The sequence below is a fragment of the Mastigoproctus giganteus genome, chromosome 10 (genome assembly GCF_048544385.1).
Source record: "Mastigoproctus giganteus isolate SK-2022 chromosome 10, ASM4854438v1, whole genome shotgun sequence".
Classification (NCBI taxonomy): domain Eukaryota; kingdom Metazoa; phylum Arthropoda; class Arachnida; order Uropygi; family Thelyphonidae; genus Mastigoproctus; species Mastigoproctus giganteus.
In genome coordinates, this window is record NC_143584.1 from 220588696 (window position 1) to 220609611 (window position 20916).

Genomic DNA, 20916 nt, shown 5'->3' on the forward strand with positions numbered 1-20916 from the left:
ATTCAGGAATATTAAAACTAGAATATTACTGATCATCGGGATATCAAGAAGTGTGGAATCAACTTATTCACATCATTCTCTTTTCATAAAAACTGCAACTTGTAAACTTATGATTAATTTATTTGCTTACTGACATTCATGGACACACTATTTAGACACTTTCTAGAACTTGAAACTGGCCATCTATCTTCAAAACAAAATGTGTTGTTTTCCTGCTGGTTTTTCCTGCACTTGTCACACTTTTTTTTTTCTCTCTTAAGCCTGTTTTCTCTTAGTTGTCATAAAGATGACATTGGAATCGGCATATAGCCATTTAAGTAAAAGAACTGTTTGCAAAGCCTAATATTCATCATACATTGCTTCAGGAATCATTCATCTGGCTGGTGACATAATTTGGTCTGTTTCTGATGTGTCTAAAACTCTAGACAAAAGCTGAAAATTCAGCCTAATCAGTAATAATCAGCAATTTAGCACAAAGTCTTCTGTACTTGTTCATTAGTTTTTTAATTAATGTATTTGTATTTCTCTATATTTTCTTATTTCTAACATTGCATATTTCTTCTAATGATAATCTTATTTATGAAATGTGCAAACTGTGCCCAAAGAAATTCATAGTTATACAGTCTTGTTAGTTTTCACATTCTTTTACTTCAGATGAACCTTGTCCTTCCTTATACACAGTCACTTTTGTGATCTCTGTCTCCATCATTGCTGATGCTACTTTCAAAAGCTTAATAAATAAATCTTTATTTGTCGTACCAAATTTAAATATAGGTTTACATTGGTAAGTGACAAATTCCCTTCACGGCAGAAAATGCCAGGGGATTACCATAAAATGTGAATAAAAGAATGTCTAAAATATACAAGAAAGGGCAACAAATATACAATAAATATACACGAAAAGATGACATATAAATTGCATTACTCTTCACTACATTTCTGTCTAGAGTCCTGGCAATTGTAATACAAAAGTTCATCTTGACATCGCATCCACTGATCAACTTGTGAGAGATATACATTGTTCAATTGCACACACACAGTTCTTGACAGAAATTCACACAACTGCTAGGCAACAGTAGCCTCAGCGAACCACACTGTGGTTTGTTTTCTATATTTTAGATCTTCTGTGAGCCTTAGTAGGTCAATTCCTATACGTGTTAGGCACTGAATTGATTCTAACGCACTAGCGGGTATAAACCTGTCGGCCATCTTCAGTCTGTTGGTCTTCATTCTCAAGGATTTTGTACCTCTTAATGCAGATGGCGGGATGTGCCACTCACAAAGCTGCCAGAAGCATGGTGATGATATCGTGCCAGTCATCATTTTGATTGCGGTTATTAATCGTTTCCAGGCAATGATGTCTGGTAAACGCTGCAGTTTAAGCTGTTCAGAGAGCTGCATGATCCTTAACTGTTGAGGGAGATGGTGCTTATGGTTTGCCCACTTCAGCAGCCAGAATTCACTTGCATATATTCTCCTAATGTCGGTAGGGGTGGCTGACGCCCACAATTCTGCGCCATACAAAATGACCGAATACACCGTGGTTCTTAAATATCGTGCGGTTGTTGCAGTCTGTTTCACGTGCAAGAGGTGCTGTTTTGTTGCCCAACGTAAGTAGTTCATTTTCTTTATAATCAGGTCAATATGAGACTTGAACGTAAGTTTCGTATCAAATGTTACTCCCAGATCTCTATGCGTCTCAACAACTGGGATAGGTTTGCCATTAAGTTTCGGGTGTACGAGCGTAGGGGATTTTTTGAGCGAGTACACCATAATTACAGTCTTCTGCGGATTTAGGGCCAAGCCAAATTTGTCTAAGTACACGAATAAGTTCAGAAGCTTATAATTAATCTGTTCACACAATTCACTATTGGTCATGGACGGTTGGATGGGTGTTAGGATCTTAATATCGTCTGCATAAGTGCACACATCATCCCTACCCTTGCAGAACGGGATCATCATGGCGGTAAAGAGGAGTCCAGATAAAACTCCACCCTGTGGAACTCCTGCATGGAGTTGGCGTTGGAGGATCTGACTGTCTGTGCGGTAATAAATGGACCGACAAGTAAGTAGGGCCTGTAGGAACTTCAGCAAATTTCCTTTTATTTGGAAGGCGTGTTGGAGCAGATGAAGTAAGGCATGTACATCCAGGCTATCGAAGGCTAATTTGACTTATGATTGAAATTTCAGGCACTGATATCAGTATTACATGGTATCCTTGCTATTACTAACATTATGAAGGGTAGTCAATAAGACTATAAAGTGTTTAGGGCATAAGCCTCAAGCTATGGAAAAGTGTAGACTATGTATTGACTATCCTATGTATAAGTAATTGCATTTTCATAGAAATATTTGGCTTAAGGATTTAAAACTTAGCTGGCATTTTCATCCTTCTCTATGCAGCTAACATCTACAGCTATGCATTTTATCTGTCTGTGGTTAATCTCCTTTAGTACTTTTGAATAGAACTCACTTTCAGCAGAAAATCAAGCTTCCACTTCATTAATTACCTCCTCATCATGCTGAAATCTGTAGCATCATATTGGTTTCTTCATTTTAGGCTAGTAGAAGTATAAAGGTGAGAAGTTCAGAGAATAAGGTGGATGCTGCAGATTTTCAAACCGACACCTGATTGCAAAGTCCACTGTGAGATGAGAGCAGGAGCATTGCCAGCTGGGAGGCAGACACCTTTGGTTGTGCTTTATGATGTAAACAGACCCATAGTTATTTTTGTTCACTTCATTTGCTTTAAAATTTATTGTTATATATCTGTCTTTAAGGATTAGCTGTTATGTTTTAGCCACAATGACAGGGTGTGGCTGAGATGGACCTTCCTTCTGGTGGGTCCATCCTCCACACTGCTCAGAGAACCTCGTATTGATTGCACAGTTACCACCAGGTCTTTTTCATTCTCCACTATCCTAAGTACTACACAATCAGTATGCTATCCTGTGCAGTACTTTAGTACTTGCTAATTGAAGTTTGTCATCTGTCAATGCTAAACTTTAATTGCCACTTCTCAGCCTATCTGCTTAATTTTTTAGATCTTGTTGCAGTTGCATATACTCTAATTACCATTATTAACTACACTGCCATATTTTGTACTAGCTGCAAATGGACATTAAGCCTATTGTGCCTTCATCGATATCATTAATAAGTACAGTAGGGCCCACTCATATGGCGGGTTAGGTTCCAGATCCCCCCCCTGAAAACTGAAAATCGCGAAAAAGTGGAACGTAGCCTTTTTTCACTTGCGAATGCATATAAAAGCCTAATAACATGTTTACGCTATCATATGCTGTAAACAGACTGAATAATAAAATGGTGCCCAACACCCTTTTCGGACTCTGTTGCTGAGCATGTCATGCCGAAAAAACGTAACAAGCGACGAACATAATGAACGTAGATATAATTGAAAACCGCTGTATTAGCAGAACGCTGAAAAGCAGGGCCCTACTGTATAGAAAAGAACAATGGAACTAGCACTGAATACTTTAGGAATTTCACTAATAACATTAGTCCAATAAGAGCAGTGTCTATTGATAACAACTCAGTCAGCCTTTTATCCATACTACTAACTTGCTTTTAATGTCCACAGTTTGCACAGCAGTCTTTTATGTGCAACATTAGTAAAAGCTTTCCTGAAATCTAAATTATACGAAATCAGAATTATTTTTTACATCCAGTTCCTTTATTACTGTGTCAGTGAGATTTGTCAGACAAGATTATCCCAAAACCATGCTGCAATTGCAGTATAGCTGCATTCCTGCTTAGTCGGTCCTGCATTACTTCTTTAACTAGTGACTTCATTATTTTCCCTAGAACAGAAGTCAAGCTAACAGGTCTGTAATTACTCCTGTCACTCTTATCTCCCTTTGTGAATTAGGGACACATATGCAGTTCATAGGAACTACCCCTGAATCCAAGGATGCTTTAATAATTATGGCTAAAGGTTTGCTTACCTCCTTTGCTTGTAATATAATTTGATAGATCCCATCTATGTCAGGTGCCATTTCTATGTTTAGCTTCAATAATTTCTCTTCTGCTCCCTCTCAGTTATCATAAAATCATTTAACTCTTTATTAGAATTTTATCTGGCATCCCGATCCCTACAAAATTTCTTTTGTGAATGTAGATGCAAAATATCTATTTGGTTTGTTGACCTGACCAGGATCATCAACAGTTATGCCATTCATATCTATTGGATCAATGGGATTCATCCTCTTCCTTCTAGTGTTTACATGAGAAGTCTTTGCCAGAGACTTCTCATAATCTGCCTAACCTTCTTTGTGATTGCAAACTAGTGTATATCTACTGTAAGCTTCCACATCAGCTGATAATTTATATGTATTGCATGTATTTTTATTCTCTGCCATGTGTCTAATCAGTTTACCTGACATCCATTTAGGTCTAAGCATTGAACAGTAGCTCTTAGTATGAAAAACATAATAGTTTCTATGATTACATCTTTGAATGCTTCTTGTTTAGAATTTGTTGTTGGTAACTTCATCAGTTGATCCCATTGAATAGGTTTTAAAAACTGTTTGAGACCACTATAGTCACCTTCATGAAAGCCAAAGCCCTTTGTCCTTGACACTAGTTACATCTTTAAGTAAGTACCATATCAGCACACTGTGTGTAGGTCTTTTATGCAATAGAAATCCTGTGTGTGTTCGTTTGTATTGTGAGAAGTTCAGTTTTGATTTTGTCATCATCCAGGCCACCTTCCTTTTCAGAAATCTGCACTGTCTGCCCACTTTATTAGGACTATAGTATAATAGCATGTTGGACTCTCATGGCATTGACATGTGTTAAGAGATGACAAGGAATATTGGGCAACAGTAGTCATGTAATTCCATTTGTGTAACAAAACTGTCCTCAATTTCTGGAATGATATTGGTAGAGAATTTCACCGATGGACATGGTTTTCCTTCATGTGATGCTTGGTGGGATTGAGTACCATGGATTGGATGGACTTGCAGATATATCATTTTCCTCAAACTTCTTTCACTCATTTGGCATGGTGGATGATTGCAGTGTCACTTGAAGGTACTCCTATGTATGGGAGTAAACATGTACTGGATGTACCTAATCCACAGCAATGATCATCAGTTGTGGATTAGGTCAGCACTGTGAATGCCAGATCAGATATGCTCTGGCATTCACAGTGCCCACAATTTGGCTCAGTGGGCCCAGGGTAGGCCACAAAAACAAGTTTCACGCCATTACGCCTACTCCACAGCCAATCTCTATATAAAGTGGAATGGTTCAAGTCTCATGTGGTTTCCTCCATTTGTGCATTCTTTCACTGGTCCTAAAAATTTTAAATCAGGGCTCAACAGACCACATGACTTTCCTCCATTGCATTCATGTTTTTTTCCTAGCTCCAGTACAGTCATATTTTCCAGTTTTCTGAAATCAGTGGCTCCTATGAAACTCCTATCCTGTAGTGTATTCTTTGTTGAGTTATTTACGTGGTGTGGGGTACTGATATCTTTTGGTGGTTGTTGTTATTTGGTTTTTAGGAGCATTAGCAACTAAGGCCATATTGCTCCGGGGATATGCGGTGGTCATTCCCTGACCTTTCCGCATCCTCCGTATTTGGTGGTCACGGGCTCGAACCCCAGTCTAATCAAGAAGCGTGTGCTACTCACTGCTGCTCCTGCCCACCTGGCTATGGAGGCGCGAATATCTTTTGGTGTTTTTACATTAAATATAGATGTTAACTGCTTCATAATTTGGAAAGGATTGTACTTGATAATCTGCTCCAGACATTGGATCTCTCTCTCACACACAAACTTGTTTTTTTGGTGTTTTTCCTTATATTAAAGAATCAAATGATGTCTTTGAACACTCTTCATAGGTGCAGCTATCTTTTCTGCTATAACACCTGCTAAATGTGCTCTGGCAGTCTTCTCCCCTTGTAAGTCTGAGATCCTGTTAATTCCCCATTGTGACTGATTTGGGCTTAAATAGCTCACACTTTATCATGTTCCTGCATACAAAGTACACCATGATGAGACCTCTCCAAGTTAAATAGTTCTGCATAAATTATGCATAAAGCACAATTGCTAACTCCAACTGGATTTAGATAAGTTGGGCAAATTGGGCTGAGAAGTGGCAACTGAAGTTTAACATTGACAAATGCAAAGTACTGCATATGGGTAGCAATAGCTGAAGAGAAACTTACCAACTGTGTGGTACTACACTCAGGGAAGTGGAAAGTGAAAAAGACCTGGGGATAATTGTGCAGTCAAATATAAAGTTTGCTGAGCAGTGCAGATGGGCTGCCAGGGCAGGTCATGGAGTCTTGTCAATGATGTATAGGAATTTTGCTAGTAGGAGAGGTGATTATCCTGTTATACAAGGCAATGGTCAGGCCACACCTAGAGTACTGTGTATAGGTCTGGAAGCCTCATTTTAGGAAAGATGTACAGTTGCTGGAACGAGTACAAAGAAGGGCAACAAGATTGGTGAGGGGAACAAAGGGATGCTCTTACCAAGAAAGGCTGCGAATTGCAGCACCTGGAGAGTAGACACCTGCGAGGTGATCTGATTGAGGTGTACAAGGCCTTGAATGGGTTGAGCAAGCTGAATGCTGATGGGATTCTTCGTCTTGCTCAGATTAAGAACTTAAGGGGGCACGGATTCAAATTGAGAAAAGACAGTTGTAGAATAGATGTACAGAAATTTGCCTTTAGCCAGTGGGTAGTTGATTGGTGGAACAGACGTCCATCTTTTGTTGTGGAAGTTGATAGCCTAAATAAATTTAAGGCTGAGCTGGACAGGCATTTGGAATGAATGGAGGGTTGAAATGGGAGGGGCTCTTTTTTTTTTTTTTTTTTTTGGCTGATGCTGCATAAGCTTGCTTTCTTGCATCGTATGCCTCTGCTAATACTAAAGCCCAAACCTCAATAGTTCTAATAATATGGCTAGTCTGTGTATACACAAGCATCTGTTATTTATGTTGCATTGCTTTCTTTTCACATATATATGCACAATGCTTGGAATGGATCACTTGAAAAACTAAACAAGATAAACAGTCCAAAACAAATTTTCACTGTGGATGAAATATTTATATGGGCTTTTTTTTGCCAAAGAGGAAAAGTCTGTGCCAGGATTTAAGAAATCTAAAGTCTGCTTAACTTTTTCTAGTGTTGCAGGAGATTTTAAACTTGGGTTACAAGTTTGCCACTCCCATTAAAGTACTACCTGGTTACCTTCTCTTTGGAGAATAAATAAGAAGGCCAAGGTTACACGAACAGTTTTTCAAGAATGGTTTGTAGATTATTTTTGTCTGGCTGTTATTAAAAATTATAGAAAATAACCTTGTAAATGCACTGCTGGTATGTAAGGATATTTTCTTGGATAATGCCCAGGGCATTCACAAGGTATATAAAATATGTTTGAAGGCAAAATTTAGACTGTTTTTGTACCACTAAATACAAGTGGACTATTACAACCTATAGATCAGAGTGTCATCACAAATTTCAAGCACTATTACGTGGGCAATCGCATATGAATAGTGTCTGCAAAAATCTATGGCCAGATCAGCTGGATAAATTGATGTGAGAAAAAGGGAGGGTGTGGAGATGAAGTAGAAACAGTTATGAGCTCTTAAAGCATAGTGTTTATGGGAAAGTAACTCTCGAGTAACTTTCCAGTCTCTATGGAACCAATTAAGGACGTTTTGAGGGATGCTTGTACAGTATATGAAGGAAAATAAAAGGTGCATGAAATATTTACACTTAAATATTTCTTAAGAAATCATTATGCATTATTTATTACAAATGATAAGAACTTTCACTCATATTTGGAAAACAAAATGGAATACATTGAGTGAGCATGTTTATGTCCTTTTTTTTTTTTTTTTTGACAAACAAGTTTCTGAAGGTATTAATAATGGCCATATGGTGCAAGGAAGCCTAAGGCTTATGCTGCACCAGCCAAAAAGAAAAAAAAATAAGAGTAATATAATAATAAAAGAAAAGGAAATAGACAACCTATGCATTTCCCTACTCCCATAGATAACTATCCAGCTGACCTCTGAATCTCCACAAGCTGTCAGCCTCAAACACCCGTGGAGGCAAATTATTCCAGTAATAAACTTTCTGATTAAAAGAAATCTTCTGCAAATCATGCTAAAATCTCTTCCTCGCCCCATTTGAATTTATGGACCCAAGTTCTGGAATCAATAGTGAACATTACACCAATTTTACTTTCTCCTCTCAAGAATCTTCTTAGTTAGGTTTCCTTTAAGTGCCAAGTCTTACTCTTGTTACATGTTTTTGAACCTAAACAAAGGAAGTTATATACTTTACATTTAGCATCAGCTTGAAAAAAAGGAACAAAAAAGGACTGAGTGTAGAATTAATTACAGAATTCTGGGTAGGGTGTCAAATTATTTTTGGCATGTGCATAATGTGTTAGCATCAAAAAAATTTGGACAGCATTGACATACAGATTCATGCATTAAGAATCTACAAATAAATGAACCACTAGGTGGCAGTGAGAAACAGTGTACTGATGTGGGATATACTTAAAAATGTAACTACCATCAGTTGTAAAGGGAAGGTTTTTACTTTTGTAAAGGTGACTGTGGTGGTCTCAGACAGTTTTTAAATTCTATACTGTGGAAACAACAGCAATTGAATTTTAAATTCTACACTGTTTGACCAAGAGTAAATTCTAAATGGGAAGCATTCAAGGAAGTAATCTTGGAAGTTATGAAGCTTTTCATGCCAACTAAGAAATATTATTCAAGATTTAGGCCTAAATAGATGTCAGATGAACTAAAGACTTGTGGCAGAGAAGAAAAATGCATGGGATACATATAAATTATCAGGTGACACAGAAGCCTGTGGTAGATATCAACTAGTCTGTAATCAAGTCACAAAGGCAGATTACAAGAAACCTTTGGCAAAGGATGCAAAGAAAAACAGCAGACTTTTTTACTTCTGTAAACTCTAGAAGGAAGGGGATGAATCAGATTGGTCCACTTGATATCAATGGTTCAACTATTGATGATCCTGCTCAGATAGCTGACAAACTGAATGAGTATTTTGCATCTACATTCACAGGTGAGGAGTTATTTAGGGAGGGGAATGCCAAAAGTTCATAAAACTCTGACAAGGAGCTAAATGATTTTGTGCTAACTGAGAGGAAAGTGGAGGAGAAATTGTTGAAGTTAAACATAAGAAAGGCGCATGGGGTGGATGGGATTTATCCAGTTGTATTAAGGGAGGCAAAGGAAGTAAGCAGGCCCTTAGCCATGATTATGAGGGCATCCTTGGATTTATGGGAGGGGGGGTTCCCATGGATTGGAGAAGTGCAAATGTATCCCCGATTCACCGAGGGGGGATCAAAGGGTGACACGAGTAATTACAGACCTATTAGTTTAACTTCTAGGGAAAGTAATGAAGTCACTGGTTAAAGAAGCAATGCGGGATCATCTAGATAGGACTGCAGCTATAGTTCAGACACAACATGGATTTGTTAAGGTGAAATCTTGCCTGACCGATTTGATTGGATATTATTATATGCTCATAAAAGAACTAGATGCAAGAAATAAATTTGATGTCATATACTTGCATTTTAGGAAAGCTTTTAATACTTTTGCACTTAGAAGGCTGTTATATAGATTGGAGCAGTATGATATTAAGGGAAAGTTGCTGTTATGGATAAGAGGACGGTTGAGTGGGAGAAGACAGTGGTAATTAATGGACACTGTTCGTTGTGGAGTAATGTTATTAGTGGAGTCTGCCATGGTTCAGTGTTGGGACCATTGTTGTTTTCTGTATTTATCAATGATATTGAGGAAGGTATAACAGGCTTAATGTCCAAGTGTGCAGATGATACAAAGGCTGCAGGGTTGTTAATGACAGTAACACTGGTATCCATCTACAACAGGATCTAGAAAAGTTGGGCTGAGAGGCAGCAACTGAAGTTTAACATTGAGAAATGCAAAGTGCCGCTTATGGGTAGCTTATTTATTTATTTGGTTTTTAGGAGCATTTGCAACTAAGGCCATATTGCTCAGGGGGATATGCGGTGGTCATTCCTGACCTTTCCACATCCTCCGTATTTGGTGGTCAACGGCTCGAACCTCTGTCTAATCAAGAAGTATGTGCTATGCACCGCTGCTCCTGCCCACATGGCTACGGAGGTGCCGATATGGGTAGCAGTAACCACAGAGTAACATACCAACTGTGCTGTACTACACTGACGATAGTAGAGAATGAAAAAGACCTGTGGGTAATTTTGTCATCAGATCTGAAGTTTTCAGAGTGGTGCGGACAGGCTGCCAGAGCAGCTCATAGGGTCTTGTCAAAGATATACAGGAACTTTTCTAGCAGGAATAAGGAGGTGATTATTCCTTTGTATAAGGCAATGGTCAGGCCACAGCTTGAGTACTGCATACAGGTCTGGAGGCCTCATTTTAAGAAGGATGCAGAGCTGTTAGAATGAGTACAGAGAAGGGTAATGAGATTGGTGAGGAGAACAAAGAAGTGCTCTTACCAAGAAAGGCTTAAATTCTGCAAATTGCAGAGGCTTGTGACTAGGTACCTGTGAGGTGATCTGATTGAAGTGTTTAGCACTTTAAATGGTTTCTGCAGCTCAACATTGTGATGGGATTCTTCCTCTAGCTCAGATTATACATTTGAGGGGGCATAAATTCAAATTGAGGAAAAACAGTTGTAGAAAAGATGTGCGGAAATTTGCCTTTAGCCAGTGAGTGGTTGATTGCTGGAACAAACTTTTATCTGTCGTTGTGGAAGTTAATAGCATTAAAAAAATGCAAGGAAGAACTGGACAAGCATTAGCATTAGTAGAGGCATATGATGCAAGAAAGCAAGCTTATGCAGCATCAGCCAAAAAAAAAAACTACCATTTCACTCCTCTGTTCGTTTGAAATACCTGTCCAGCTGAGCCTTAAATTTATTTAGGCTATCAACTTCCACAACAAGGGATGGAAGTCTGTTCCACCAACCAACTACCTGCTGGTTAAGGCAAATTTCCACACATCTATCCTACATCTGTCTTTCCTCAATTTGAATTTATGCCCTCTCAGGTGATTATTCTAAGCAAGAGAAAGAATCCCATCGGCATTGAGCATTCTCAAACCATTCAAGGCTTTATACACCTCTATCAGATCACCTTGCCGGTGCCTAGTCTCCAGACACTGTAATTTGCAAAACTTAAGCCTTTATTCTTAAGAGCAACCCTTTGTTCCATTCACTAATCTTGTTGCCCTTCTCTGTACTCATTCCAGCAGCTCTACATCTGTCTTCAAATGAAGCCTCCAGACATGTATACAGTACTCAAGGTGTGGCCTGACCATTGCCTTATACAAGGGAATAATCAATTCCTTATCCCTTCTAGAAAAATTATTGTATATCATTGACAAGACACCATGAGCTATTCTTGCAGCACGTCTGTACTGCTCAGAGAACTTCATATCTACCTGCACAATTACCCCCAGGTCCTTTTCATTCTCTACCACTGTCAGTGGCGCCTCCGTAGCCAGGTGGGAAGGAGCAGCAGTGTGTAGCACACGCTTCTTGATTAGACCGGGGTTCGAGCCCATCACCACCAAATATGGAGAATGCGGAAAGATCATGGAATGACCACCGTATATCCCGGAGCAATATGGCCTTAGTTGCTAATGCTCCTAAAAACCAAATAACAACAAACCACTGTCAGTGTAGTACCACAGAGTTGATACGTTGCTCTGGGGTTGCTGTTTCCCATATGTAGTACTTTACATTTGTCAATATTAAACTTTATTTACCACCTCTCAGCCCATCTGCTCAACCTTTCCAGATTTTGTTGCAATAGCATAGCGTCAGTAGTGTCCTTAACAGCCCTGCCAACATTTGTATCATCTGCAAACTTGGACATTAAGCTTGATATACCATCATCAATATCATTTATAAAATACAGAAAACAACAATGGACCCAACACTGAACCCTGAGGAACTCCACTAATAACATTAGTCCACGATGAGCAGTGTCCATTGATTACCACTCTGTCTTCTCCCCCTCAACCACCCCTTTATCCATAGCAGCAATTTGCCTCCATTGCCACACTGCTCCAATTTGTGCAGCAGTCTTCCATGTGCAACAGTATCAAAAGCCTTTCTAAGATCCAAATATATAATATCAAAGTTATTCCCTGCATCCAGTTCTTTTGTGACTGCATCATAGTATCCAATAAAATTGATCAGGTAAGACTTTCCCTTAACAAAACCATGCTGTGTCCGAGCTATAACTGAAGTCTTGGCTAGGTGAGCCTGCAGTGCTTCTTTAACCAATGCCTTCTATTGGAATGAGCAGAACCTGAAAAACAAGATTCAGGATATTTCAGAGACTGCTGGGAGTCATTGCGGTACAAGTAAACACATGGGTTGTGTTAGGGTAGCTAAGAATAGAAATAGGTGCATGTATACTTGCGTGTACACCAATGCTAGGAGTTTAGTAAATAAATTTGATGAATTTGAGGTATTGCTCAAAACATCAAAGGCAGATATTGTTGGGATATCAGAGACTTGGTGTCACACAGATATAAGGAATGCAGAACTGGAATTTGGGGAGTACAATGTGTACAGAAAGGATAGACAGGATAGGAAGGGAGGAGGGGTTATGCTATTAGTTAAGAAACACATAAAATCCAAGGAAGTGAAGCCAGTGGACATCGCTGGACAGTGCAGTGTCGAGTCAGTTTGGTGTGACATAAGCATTGGGAGATCAAAATTGAGAGTAGGAGTGTGCTATAGGCCTAATGACTCTGATGAGTATAATAAGAAACTGTACAGGGAAATAGAGTGGGCCAGTAAATCAGAGAGTCTTATAATGGGAGATTGTAATTTCCCAGATATTGACTGGAGTTTGGGGGCTGGTCACTCACACACTATCAAGGCTTTTGTGGATTTATTGGATGATTGTTTTCTACATCAGCATGTTCGGGAGGCAACTAGAGGGAGGAATACTCGATTTGATTATCAGCAGTGATTCTTCATGCATTAAGAATCTGCAGATAAATGAACCACTAGGTGGCAGTGATCACAGTGTGCTGAAGTGGGATTTACTCAACGAGGTAACTACCATTAGGGGTAAAGGGAAGGGTTATTGCTTTCGTAAAGGCGACTACGATGGACTGAGACAGTATTTAAATTCTATACAGTGGGACCAACTGATGATGTTACCAACAGCAAATGCAAAATGGGAAGCATTCAAAGAACTTATCTTGGAAGCTACTAGGCTTTACATACCAACTAAGAAATATTGTTCAAGGTTTAGGCCTAAATGGATGTCAGATGAACTGATGAGGCATATGGCAGAGAAGAAACATGCATGGGATACATACAAATTAACACATGACACAGAAGCCTATGATAGATACAAGTTGATCTGTAACCAAGTTACAAAGGAGGTTAGGCAGGCGAAGGCAGATTACGAGAAATCTTTGGCAAGGGATGCAAAGAAAAACAGCAAAGAGTTCTTTACTTATGTAAACTCTAGAAGGAAGGGGATGAATCAGATTGGTCCACTTGATATTGATGGGTCAACTGTTCATGATCCTGCTCAGTTAGCTAACAAACTAAATGAATATTTTGCATCAACATTCACACATGAGGAGTTATTTAGCGAGGGGAAAGCCAGAGGTGTATGCAACTCTAGCAGTAAGCTAGAGAATCTTGTAATAACTGTGAGTAAAGTGGAGTATAAACTGTTGAAGATAAACACAAGAAAGGCAACCGGTGTGGATGGGATCTATCCAGTTATAACAAAGGAGGCAGCAGAGGAAGTAAGCAAACCCTTAGCCATAATTATGAGAGCTTCCTTGGACTCAGGGGAGGTACCCACAGACTGGAGATGTGCAAATGTGACCCCAATTCACAAAGGAGGATCAAAGGCTGACACAAGCAATTATAGACCTGTGAGTTTAACTTCTGTTCCAGGAAAATTAATGGAGGCGCTAGTTAAAGAAGCACTGCAGGATCATTTAGACAAGACTTCAGTTATAGCTCGGACACAGCATGGTTTTGTTAAGGGGAAGTCTTGCCTGACCAATTTGATTGGATACTATGATGCAGTCACAAAAGAACTGGATGCAGGGAATAACTTTGATATTATATACTTGGATCTTAGAAAGGCTTTTGATACTGTTGCACGTGGAAGACTGCTGCACAAATTGGAGCAGTGTGACATTGGAGGCAAATTGCTGCTGTGGATAAAGGGGTGGTTGAGGGGGAGAAGACAGAGTGGTAATCAATGGACACTGCTCATCGTGGACTAATGTTATTAGTGGAGTCCCTCAGGACTCAGTGTTGGGTCCATTATTGTTTTCTGTATTTATAAATGATATTGATGATGGTATATCAAGCTTAATGTTGAAGTTTGCAGACGATACAAAGGTAGGCAGGGTTGTCAAGGACACTACTGACACTATGCTGCTGCTGCAACAGGATCTGGAAAGGTTGAGCAGATGGGCTGAGAGGTGGCAAATGAAGTTTAACATCGACAAATGTAACGTACTACACATGGGAAACAGCAACCCCAGAGCAACGTATCAACTCTGTGGTACTACACTGACAGTGGTAGAGAATGAAAGGGACCTGGGTGTGGTTGTGCAGGCAGATATGAAGTTCTCTGGAGCAGTGCATATGGGCTGCAAGAGTAGCTGATGGTGTATTGTCAATGATATATAGGAAATTTTTCTAGCAGGGATAAGGAGGTGATTATTCCCTTGTATAAGGCAATGGTCAGGCCACACCTAGAGTACTGTATACAGGTCTGGAGGCCTAATTTCAAGAAGGATGTAGAGCTGCTGGAACGAGTACAGAGAAGGGCAAGATTAGTGAATGGAACAAAGGATTGCTCTGACGAAGAAAGGCTTACGTTTTGCAAATTACAGAGTCTGGAGACTAGGCACCAGCGAGGTGATCTGATAGAGGTGTATAAAGCATTGAATGGTTTGAGCATACTCAATGCTGATGGGATTCTTCCTCTCGCTCAGAATAATCACCTGAGAGGGCATAAATTCAAATTGAGGAAAGACAGATGTAGGATAGACGTGCGGAAATTTGCCTTTAGCCAGCGAGTGGTTGGTTGGTGGAACAGACTTCCATCCCATGTCGTGGAAGTTGATAGCCTAAATAAGGTTAAGGCTTAGCTGGACAGGTATTTTGAACGAACAGAGGGGTGAAGTGGAAGTGGGTTTTTTTTTTTTTTTTTTGGCTGATGCTGCATAAGCTTGCTTTCTTGCATCAAATGCCTCTACTAATGCCAATGCTAATTAATTTTCCTGGAACAGAAGTTAAACTCACAGGGCTATAATTAATTGTCAGCCTTTGATCCTCCTTTGTGAATTGGGGTCACATTTGCACATCTCCAGTCTATGGGTACTTCCCCTGAGTCCAAAGAAGCTCTCACAATTATGGCTAAGGGTTTGCTTACTTCCTTTGCTGCCTCATTTAATATAACTGGATAGATCCCATCCACCCTGGATACCTTTTCTATGTTTATCCTCAACAATTTCTCCTCCACTTTCCTCTCAGTTATTACAAAATGAACTAGCTCACTGCCAGAGTTTATTTCACCTGTGGCATTCCCCTTCCTGAATAACCTCTCATGTGGATATAGATACAAAATACTAGTTTAGTTTGTTAACCACCTGAGCAGGATCCTCAACTGTTGAACCATCAATATCCAGTGGACAAATCTGATTCATCCCTTTCCTTCTAGAATTTACATAGGTAAAGAACCCTTTTCTGTTTTTCTTTGCATCCTTGGCCAAGGATTTCTCATAATCTGCCTTTGCCTGCCAATTCTCCTTTGTGACTTGGTTACAGACCAGCTTATATCTATCATAGGCTTCCATGTCACCCATAAATTTATATGTATCCCATGCATTTTTCTTCTCTGCCATGTCTCATTAGTTCATCTGACATCCATTTAAGCCTAAACCTTGAACAATATTTCTTAGTTGTTTTGTAAAGCCTAGTAGCTTCCAAGTTCTTTGAATACTTCCCATTTTGAATTTGGTGGTGCAACATCATCAGTTGGTCCCACTGTATAGAATTTAAATACTGTCTCAGACCATAATATTTGCCTTTACGAAAGCAAAAATCCTTCCCTTTACCCATGATGGTAGTTACCTCTTTGAGTAACTGCCATTTCAGCACACTGTGATCACTGCCACCTAGTGGTTCCTTTATCTGCAGATTCTTAATGCATGAAGAATCACTACTGATAATCAGATCAAGAGTATTACTTTCTCTAGTTGCCTCCCGAACATGCTGATGTAGAAAACAATCATCGAATAAATCTACAAAACCCTTGCTAGTGTGCGAGTGACCAACCCACAAAGTCCCGTCAATATCTGGGAAATTAAAATCCCCCATTGTAAGACTGATTTACTGGCCCACTCTATTTCCCTGTACAATTTCTTATTATACTCATCAGAGTCATTAGGCCTATAGCACACTCCTACTCTCAATTGTGATCTCCCAATGCTTATGTCACACCAAACTGACTCGACACTGCACTGTCCAGTGATGTCGACTGTCTTCACTTCCTTGGATTTTGTCTTTCTTAACTAATAGCATAACCCCTCCTCCTTTCCTGTCCTGTCTATCCTTTCTGTACACATTGTACTCCCCAAAATCCAGTTCTGCATTCCTTATATCTTTGTGACACCACTTCTCTGATATCCCAACAATATCTGCCTTTGATGTTTTGAACAATACTTCATATTCATCAAATTTATTTACCAAACTCCTAGGATTGGTGTACACACAAGTATACATGCACCTATTCCTATTCTTAGCTACCCTAACACAATCCATGTGTTTACTTGTACCGCAATGACTCCCAACAGTCTCTGAAATATACATGCACCTATTCCTATTCTTAGCTACCCTAACACAATCCATGTGTTTACTTGTACCGCAATGACTCCCAACAGTCTCTGAAATATCCTGCATCTTGTTTTCCAGGCTGCTGCTCATTCCAATAGAAGCAGTGCAAGAATCACTTTCATCTCTGCCAGTGGCTACTGTTAATCTATTAATCCCTGAACCCCCTTCCCAAGCTAGCAGTTTTCCGATCCACCTAACACTGCCTTGATAGCAGTAGCAAATATTCTTGCACCCTTTCCATTTAAGTGTATCCCATCCCTGTAGAAGCAGTCCCTTCTGTTAACAAGTAGAAACCAGGCTGAAAAAATATTTTCCCCTTGAGCCTTGCACAATCTTTCCAGGGCCGAATTGATCGACAAGGCTCTCATCATATACTCCCTCCTATCGTGTCTGGGCAGAATTGCAGATACTTTGAAATTCATTGCTTTTTTTCAACAGTGGTTCTTGTAATTACTTAATTAGTTACGTAATTACTTAACAATACGTGTTAAGTAATTATGGCAGAATTACTAACAATACTTGTTAAGTAATTCTGCCAGTCTCCTACTCTTAATATCATTAGTGCCAATGTGTTCAACTGTATCACCTTTTGTACCCTTAAAAGTTGATATCCTCTCTACAACGTCATCAACCTTTGCCCCTGGCAGACATACCCTGGTCCTGTTCTACCTATCCTTTTTACAAAGCATGTTCCCCGTTTCCCTGACAATAGTCACCAACAACTACTAGTTCCTATGGGACTTGTGAAACGTTTGGAGAGGCGAATGGGTTTTTTTTTTTTTTTTTTTTTTGGCTGATTCTGTATAAGCTTGCTTTTTTGCATCATATACCACCACCAATGCTAATGATAATTCCACTTTTATTATAAGAAATTATGACCCAGGTTTCAGTATGATGGGAACTGTATTTAATGGCTCATATTTACTGCTTATAAAGACAGTAAATATTAGCAGATAAATAGACACCAGTTAGCTGCTCATAACATTGATTCTGTGAGGAAGAACAGTTATATTCATTAATCTATATTAAATTTATTTTATAAAAGTAAATTTTGATTATTTTAATTTTTTTTTATTACAAGCATGTGGCATAATTCCTTTACATAGCAAAAACATTTGATAACACATGGTATGGATTAATTAGCATTAGCATTAGTAGAGGCATTTGATGCAAGAAAGCAAGCTTATGCAGCATCAGCCAAAAAAAAAAAAAAAAAGTAACATAAATAAATAAAAATAACCACTTCCACTTCACCCCTCTGTTCGTTCGAAATACCTGTCCAGCTGAGCCTTAAACTTATTTAGGCTATCAACTTCCACGACAAGGGATGGAAGTCTGTTCCACCCACCAACCACCCGCTGGCTAAAGGCAAATTTCCGCACATCTATCCTACATCTGTCTTTCCTCAATTTGAATTTATGCCCTCTCAGGTGATTATTCTGAGCAAGAGGAAGAATCCCATCAACACTGAGCATGCTCAAACCATTCAAGGCTTTGTACACCTCTATCAGATCACCTCGCTGGTGCCTAGTCTCCAGACACTGTAATTCGCAAAACTTAAGCCTTTCTTCGTAAGAGCACCTCTTTGCTCCATTCACTAATCTTGTTGCTCTTCTCTGTACTCGTTCCAGCAGCTCTACATCCTTCTTGAAATGAGGCGTCCAGGCCTGTATACAGTACTCTAGGTGTGGCCTGACCATTGCCTTATACAAGGGAATAATCACCTCCTTATCCCTGCTAGAAAAATTCCTATATATCATTGACAATACACCATGAGCTACTCTTGCAGCTCGTCTGCATTGCTCAGAGAACTTCATATCTGCCTGCACCACCACCCCCAGGTCCCTTTCATTCTCTACCACTGTCAGTGTAGTACCACAGAGTTGATACGTTGCTCTGGGGTTGCTGTTTCCCATATGTAGTACTTTACATTTGTCAATGTTAAACTTCATTTGCCACCTCGAAGCCCATCTGCTCAACCCTTCCAAATCCTGTTGCAGCAGCATAGTGTCAGTAGTGTCCTTGACAACCCTGCCAACCTTCGTATCGTCTGCAAACTTGGACATTAAGCCTGATATACCATCATCAATATCATTTATAAATACAGAAAACAATAAAGGCCCCAATACTGAACCCTGAGGGACTCCACTAATAACATTAGTCCACGATGAGCAGTTTCCATTGATTACCACTCTCTGTCTTCTCCCCCTCAACCACCCCTTTATCCATAGCAGCAACTTGCCTCCAATGCCACACTGCTCCAATTTGTGCAGCAGTCTTCCATGTGCAACAGTATCAAAAGCCTTTCTAAGATCCAAGTATATAATATCAAAGTTATTCCCTGCATCCAGGGAATAATTGGGGAGTATTGATTAAATTAGCTTATGGACTCACTGCTAAGTGGCATCCAGGTATTTGTTAATCCAGGGATGGTCATTCCCTGGTTTTCTTAAAACCCCACAGCCATCCATTACAAGAATATTACATGATCACATGAGAATATCACATCTTGAGTAGAATAGAAGATTTTATCTCTCAATGTACTTTATTTTATGATCAAATTTAGAAATTTAATACTGGCTGTATATTACATAACTTGTTTATTGATTGTTTGAGTATAATAGAAATGTTAAAACTCTGTGCAGTAAAAGTTTATTAATATACTAAATGCCACAAGGCATATGTTAAGGATTGGTAATATACTATAAAAAAAACAGCGAAATCACCATAATTTATCTGTAATAAAACTATGAAAGTAGTATCAATGGCATTGATTTAATTGTATCTCATATTGTGACTATTCCTTCACATCGAGTTGCCATGTATTGCACTACTTCGAATAAGTAATGCTTCACCTATAGAGGACTATTGTTACTTATTCTGGTATACCCTGAGAATAAGTCAGGATGAAGCGTTACTTATTCAAAGTAGTGCAATACATAGAAACTCATTGTGAAGGAATAGTCATAATATGAGATGCAATTAAATCGATGCCATTCATACTACTTTCTTAGCTTTATTTATTATGGATAAATTATGGTGATTTCACTGCTATTTTTATAGAGTAAAAACTTATGCGTATTGAAAAGGTTGAATAAGTTTTGGCTTAAATCTGTTGCAGCCACAGTTCTTATTGCTGAGCACTTTTTTTCTTTTTTTTCCTTTGTCACTGATGCTGTATTTTCCAAATATTTTTGCTTTCTAAAGCACAGTTATCTTAGTAATTGAGAGTCACTAGCAAACGAAATGTAATATTTTTATAGATTGAACCATGATGCAGCTTTATAAACCATAAATTTTAAACGTGATTTATTAAACAAGTATTAAATATATCATGTTAAATGGATTTAAAAAACAAATTATCTGTGGTGTGAAATTTGTGAATATAAATGACAAACTTATTTTATTGCCAGAAGGTTGATGTGAATACAAGTATTGATGGACGACCACCAATCCATTATGCAGCAGATTATGGACAGACTGATGTAGTTAGATATTTATTAGAAAAGGGAGCTGATGTCAATGTAAGTATTACATTTAAGATAACCATCTTTCCTGCAGAAATATATTGTATTTCATTAGTAGGAAGAAAGTTGAGCATTTAGGTTAAGAAAATATTTCTAAATTAATACACTGGTGTGCAAAATTTAAGTACCAGTCAGCTTTTCACCTGTAGCTTCTCATAGGAATGGCCTAGATATGGGAAAAGCATGCCAAAGGAACCTCATGAGGTACAGAAATGATGAAGGAAACCACAACAACGGAAACAATGGTACAGAGGGACTTTATTCAAAAATGGCAACATAGCACTGGCTGCCATGATACAGATGTATCACTGCCAAAGATGGAACAAAGGGAAGAGGTGGTCCTCAGTAGGAGATATGACCACCCCTAATGTTGATGCAGGCTTTGCACTGCCTCTCCATACTTAGAACAATGTTGTTGATAAGTTCTTGCGGTAAACATTGTCCATTCTTCTGTCAGCGCCATCTTC

At 39.0% G+C, this 20916-nt stretch overlaps 1 protein-coding gene across 2 annotated transcripts in view; it reads left to right on the forward strand.

Moving 5' to 3' along the window:
- LOC150079947 (myotrophin) overlaps positions 1–20916 on the forward strand; it is a 37871-nt gene that overhangs the window by 1754 nt on the left and 15201 nt on the right. For both annotated transcript variants that reach the window (XM_090382589.1, XM_090382588.1), the window contains exon 2: positions 20336–20446. In XM_090382589.1, the coding sequence (XP_090238715.1) occupies positions 20336–20446 (111 nt within the window). The remainder of the gene's footprint in view (positions 1–20335; positions 20447–20916) is intronic.